The 5,471-nt window shown below is 50.7% G+C and overlaps 1 protein-coding gene across 1 annotated transcript; it reads right to left on the bottom strand.

Annotated features, from left to right (window-relative positions):
- Window positions 1–291: 291 nt before the first annotated feature.
- Window positions 292–5,219, bottom strand: LOC132470309 (cytochrome c1, heme protein, mitochondrial). The gene is made up of 7 exons (XM_060068735.1): window positions 5,077–5,219; window positions 3,228–3,418; window positions 2,888–3,014; window positions 2,030–2,187; window positions 1,323–1,483; window positions 1,077–1,177; window positions 292–833 (listed from the first exon to the last, which is right to left on the bottom strand). The coding sequence occupies exons 1-7, from the start codon at window positions 5,155–5,157 to the stop codon at window positions 726–728; spliced, it is 927 nt and encodes a 308-aa protein (XP_059924718.1). The 5' UTR covers window positions 5,158–5,219; the 3' UTR covers window positions 292–725.
- Between the last annotated feature and the right edge of the window lie 252 nt (window positions 5,220–5,471).

Genomic DNA, 5,471 nt, shown 5'->3' with positions numbered 1-5,471 from the left:
TGTGTTGTCTGTGGTCTGTATCTGACCTTCTACATAAGCTAGGAATGTGTTGCACTGGTGCATAAGGCAGTGAAGGTAACGACACCCTTTTCTTTCGACCACAGAATTTGTCGACTTATGGTATTAAATCACTTTTTTCAGAGACCTTACAACACGTAAATCGAGCAGGCTGGCTTGGTTTCAAATGGCATCCATGTCCTTAGATTTAAATTCAGCATTAATGGTCTACGGTTTGAGCTACACCGTGTCCACTCCCTTTATTCTCCAGTAATAACGGACCAACCAAACAAGTTCCTTTCAGATAATTTATTTTGTACAGTATAACTGAGGTTAAGAGAGGCTGCAATATTTCCCACCGTGACTCCTCTTCGTCAAGTGAACAAGAAAACAATAGATTTGACGCACTCAGAATGTGGACGACGGATGGAAGCCGCCTGTCGTATCTTATGAAGACGGACCAACTCCTAACTCCTACGATGGCGGTTTGAAACAATGATCGGACAAACACGCCATCACAGGCGCGTTCAGGAACGCCGCGACTCTTCCAGAAAACCTTGAAATGTCCCACACCAACAGGAAGCGGTCGCCCCCCCCGGGCCAGACACTGACAGACGGCCCCCCCGCAGCGTGGCGATCTGTGTCCGTGGGAAACGTGTAGTGAGAAGCGTTGCGGAGTTGCTGGACGCAGCCCTGTGGGGGCCTGTGCGGCCGGGGCCGGGGGTCCTTTACTTGCTGGGCGGCCGGTACGCGATCTTCCTGCTTTTCATCACGGACCACCGGTGTCTCTTCAGGTAGTACAGTAGAGGGATGAGGATGGCTGAACCCATCAGCAGCTGAGAGAGATAGAAGAGACAGGGAGAGAGAGAGGGAGAGAGAGAAGAGAGGTGGGAGAGAGAGAGACAGGTAAGAGAGAGAGGGAGACGAGAGAGATGGAAAGAGGACCAGAAGAGAGACAAGAGAGCGAAGGAGGGAGACAGGGAAGTGAGGATTAAAATTGTATCAACAATAAATTCAAAATAGTTTGACTTGTATCACAATGTGTACGTGTGTAGATGTGTGCACACGTGTGTGCGTACCTTGAGACCCATGCGCTTGCGTTGGTCGTGCTCTGGCTCCGCGGCCCACCTCAGGAAGGTACACACGTCCTTCGCCACCTGGCTCATGGTGGCGGGCGTTCCTATGGCAACACACACGACAACAATCAGCACGTTAGCCAATAGAAACCACACAGAGGAATCTGGGTGGACTTTATGGTGATGTAGGGTTCACTACAACAACCACATAAAGAGTTGACATCCCGGCTCCCCAGAACACCCACTCACCGTCCTCGAACTCCAGCACCTCGTTGTAGATGGGCGGGGCCATGCCGATGGCCTGGCCGGGGAAGTAGGGGTTGTAGTAGAGCCCCTCCTTCATCTGCACCCCACCGGGGGGCTCACAGTACCCCGTCAGCAGGCTGAACACGTAGTCCTCACCCCCATGCCTGGAGAGGGGGAGAGGGGATGGATGAGGGGAAGATGAAGGGTTCAGTGAGAGGCATCAGTTCCTGGAGGGGTTGAGGTAAAGCCCTCCGGGATGTTCTCATCAATACGACAACATTGCAGATGTTGGTCCAGATGTGCAGCTCGAATGCCAACTGCCAGTTCTGCGTTGCAGGCACCACCAGGCTCACCAGGTGTGTTGGATTACCTCTAATGGTTTGTGTCTCGCCGTGTCTGTCTGTCTCTCCGTGTGTGGTGTGTGCGCGTCTCACGAGATGATGTGTCTGAGCGCACCTTTCTCCAGGTGTGTACGCCTCACCAGGTTTGCCTGTGTGGGTGCATTCCTCCAGGTGTGTGAGTGTGTACGGGTGCATTCCTCCAGGTGTGTGAGTGTGTACGGGTGCATTCCTCCAGGTGTGTGAGTGTGTACGGGTGCATTCCTCCAGGTGTGTGTGAGTGTGTACGGGTGCATTCCTCCAGGTGTGTGTGTACGGGTGCATTCCTCCAGGTGTGTGTGTACGGGTGCATTCCTCCAGGTGTGTGTGTACCTGGCGTTGACGATGTAGCTGAGGTCGGGGGGGAGGGCTCCGTTGTTGGCGGCGCGCGCGGCCTCTGGGTTGGAGTAGGGCTTGGGGAAGTAGTCGGACAGCTTCCCTGGACGCGTGAACATCTCTCCACTCTCATCTGGACCATCCACCACCTCGCACTGGACACAGACGGTAGATCAACTCACTGTCTCACTGCCTCACTGCTACCTACACACTGTCTCACTGCTACCTACACACTGTCTCACTGCTACCTACACACTGTCTCACTGCTACCTACACACTGTCTCACTGCTACCTACACACTGTCTCACTGCTACCTACACACTGTCTCACTGCTACCTACACACTGTCTCACTGCTACCTACACACTGTCTCACTGCTACCTACACACTGTCTCACTGCTACCTACACACTGTCTCACTGCTACCTACACACTGTCTCACTGCTATCCAGGCCTTACCTAATGTTTTGGTTTGTTCTACAGTACTGTTGTGTAACTTGTACTGTTATTTTTAACACATCTTATTGAAAACTTTGCAAAGTGATTGCTTATTTTCCAGTCCCATAACGCTCACTTCTATTGAATACCGAGGGAAGCAGAGACAGAGAGACAGAGAGACAGACAGAGAGAGAGAGACAGAGAGAGAGAGAGAGAGGACATTAAGAGTATCTTAGTGAAGAGGCCAGAGCGGGTGCACCCACACCCACAGGGGTTTCATTGAGTGTGTACACACACACACACACACAGAGGGTTGTGATTAAGTGTGTAAACACGCACACAGGAGTGTGATTGAGTGTGTAAACTTCCACACACACAGGAGTGTGATTGAGTCTGTCAACACACACGGGGTGACTGACCTCCTCTGCGATGACCTTGACCTCGGCCTCTGTGTGGGAGACGTCCACCAGGTTCCTGAAGGCCAGGTACTCCATGCTGTGACAGGCCGAGCACACCTGCTTGTACACCTGGTAGCCCCGCCGTACGCTGCGGAGACAGCAGAGATGAATATCAAACCAGCGAGAGCGCCCTCTCTGGTCAGGCTGGGTACTGCGACCACACATCACTATTAGGCAGACCCCCTTGCTGAAGGAGGACTACAGGTAGACCGTGCCCAGTGGGGATCAAACCCAGAACCTTTTGTTGGGATTGATCGTACATGTGATTGGGAGCAGCCAATCAGGGCAGCTCTGGTCGTACCTGGCGTGGTCCAGGGAGGAGAGGGGGCCGCCGTGGGTCCAGGGGTAGTTAGGGGGGTGGAGCTCCAGGTCCGACGCCTTCACCGACTGGTGCAGCATCGTGGCTAGCCCCGCCCCTCCCGCTGTTACCACACCCAGTGTCGTCAGGGCAACCTTCTTGCTCTTCGGTAGGCTGGCGAAGGACATGTTAGCCTATAAGGTAAAAGGAGAGGCTTGTTAAGGCTCAGGTATGTAAATGCAGCCCTCCCAGGTTCACCCTGGGCTGTAGAAGGGAACGGTCTTTGGGGCCGCAGGAACTTTTGGATCTAAATGTTAAAAGTATCACCTGGAGTCTTATTTCATCTCCCATAAAAACAATCGTGCAGATCCTACAATACATCAGAGTCATGCTTATCAAACGGGTCATTTATTGGTCGTCTTCAGCAGTTAAGATATCGAAAAAAACGGCAAGAACCTTCTGTCATGATGCGTGCGGTTCTCCCACACACATCATATGCATTAAGGGCATTCAGCAGACGCTTTTATCCAAAGCGACCTCCAACCATTCGTACACATTCACACACTGACGGCGACGTCAACCACGCATCCACACATGGCGACAGCAAGCTCCTCGGGGCACTTAGGGTGAGGCGTTGTCTTCTACAACACCTCGAATGCCTGTCTTCTCTCTGAGTTAATCAAAGGGCACAAACCCCCCCCAGTCTGTTTCTTTGCAGGCCAGTATGATTTTGAAAGGGAATAGTCAGAAGACCATTTGATAAGAGTTGTTGTTGGCTGTAGTGCAAACCAATAGACCACATCCTAGTGCACAACTGTAACGCAGAGTAATACCATATAAAAAAACAAGCCATATACAACGGCGCTTCAGAGCCTCCTCCACACATACAAACAGTTAAACAGAACAGTGAAATAAGCACACCGCTGCCACATAGGGAGTACACTGTTCTTCAGACCTGCTTTCAGATAGCAATAGACCAAATCGGTTGACGTCATTAACAGTCAACCAATAGGGAGGTCACAAGCAGTATATAGTTGTCCATTATGAAACATGAAGAGCGGTTCGGTTTATATGTCCATCAACATATCTATCAACTTATAAAGGGTCAATGTCGACCTCTACATAATCGTGTGCTTATGTCGTGTACCTGCAAGCCGGGGTCAAACGGGGCCATCTACAGGTCATCACATACACACAATGACATGTGTGACATTGGCAGTCTAGTTTGTGAGGACGTGTCGATTTTAAATGCATAGCCACAAAATAAAACAGCCGAACTTCGCCTGTGTCTCTTTGTAAGGAGGCAGTCAGACCTTGAGATGCTAACATGCTAGCCGGTCAACCTGCTGCAATGTCAGCGTGTCGAACCGAACCATAACCCAGGTGATCAACCCGTCTCACCCAGCCCAGGGATAAGTCATACATATACCGACGCGCAGACGTCCCCAAAGGGGGAAGCAACGGGGGATGTGTCCGCTCCGGATACCCCGGTTAGCTCCGGGGCTAGCATAGCACTAAGCTAAGTCCTAGCCGTGTTACGAAAGGCAGGTTGACCGCGTCATTGAGTAACAGAACCTTATATCAAAACCACATCAATCACCCCAATCTGCTGGCTGAGATACCCCGGGAGCCTTCGGAAGCTAGTATTAGTCTGCTCAATGAGAAAACATCTGGATAGTGAGTAGGAAGTGGAGTATATGTGGCCGCACGAGTGACCTTGTGTAACCCATTCACAATAACCCGGGCTAGGAGGCTAGCCCGGGAGCAGGACGTTCACCTGGATACCAGCCTCAACTTTCTATAGTTATTATCCTATGATCGGAACAAATCACCACGGATATCTTTCACCTACCTTGGGGGTTCGAATCGCCTTGGGAGTGCCGAGCAGAGCTCTCCCACTCCCCGCTAGCACGACTGCTCTGAGCGCCGCCATGTTCTCTGTGACTGTGGAGGCGAAACCAGAACTGACTGAGGCGGAGGCTTGACGTAACAGCGCTCTACGTCGCCCCCTAGCGCCGCCCCCTCGATTAAGTAACGGGATGCATAACATAGGATATATATATATATATATATATATATATAATAGTTATCATAGTTATAATTTGTATAGTAAAAATAATAATAATAATAATAATATATAGGGAAATTGTTACATGTACTCTACTCAAAGATGAATACATAGTCATAGGAATAGGCAGTTATACAGTAGGCCTACCGAAAATGCAAAAAATAAAATACAACATGACA

This window comes from Gadus macrocephalus, chromosome 13 (genome assembly GCF_031168955.1).
Source record: "Gadus macrocephalus chromosome 13, ASM3116895v1".
Lineage (NCBI taxonomy): Eukaryota > Metazoa > Chordata > Actinopteri > Gadiformes > Gadidae > Gadus > Gadus macrocephalus.
Note: the sequence above shows the minus strand (reverse complement) of the source record. Positions and strands in the feature narration are given on the sequence as shown.

Coding starts and splice junctions, on each gene's coding strand:
- LOC132470309 (XM_060068735.1), bottom strand. CDS start 5,157: ATGGCGGCGCTCAGAGCAGTCGTGCTAGCGGGGAGTGGGAGAGCTCTG. Junction 3,015..3,227: donor TCCTCCCTGGACCACGCCAG/GTACGACCAGAG, acceptor CTGTCTCCGCAG/CGTACGGCGGGGCTACCAGG. Junction 1,178..1,322: donor GGTGCTGGAGTTCGAGGACG/GTGAGTGGGTGT, acceptor GTGTTGCCATAG/GAACGCCCGCCACCATGAGC.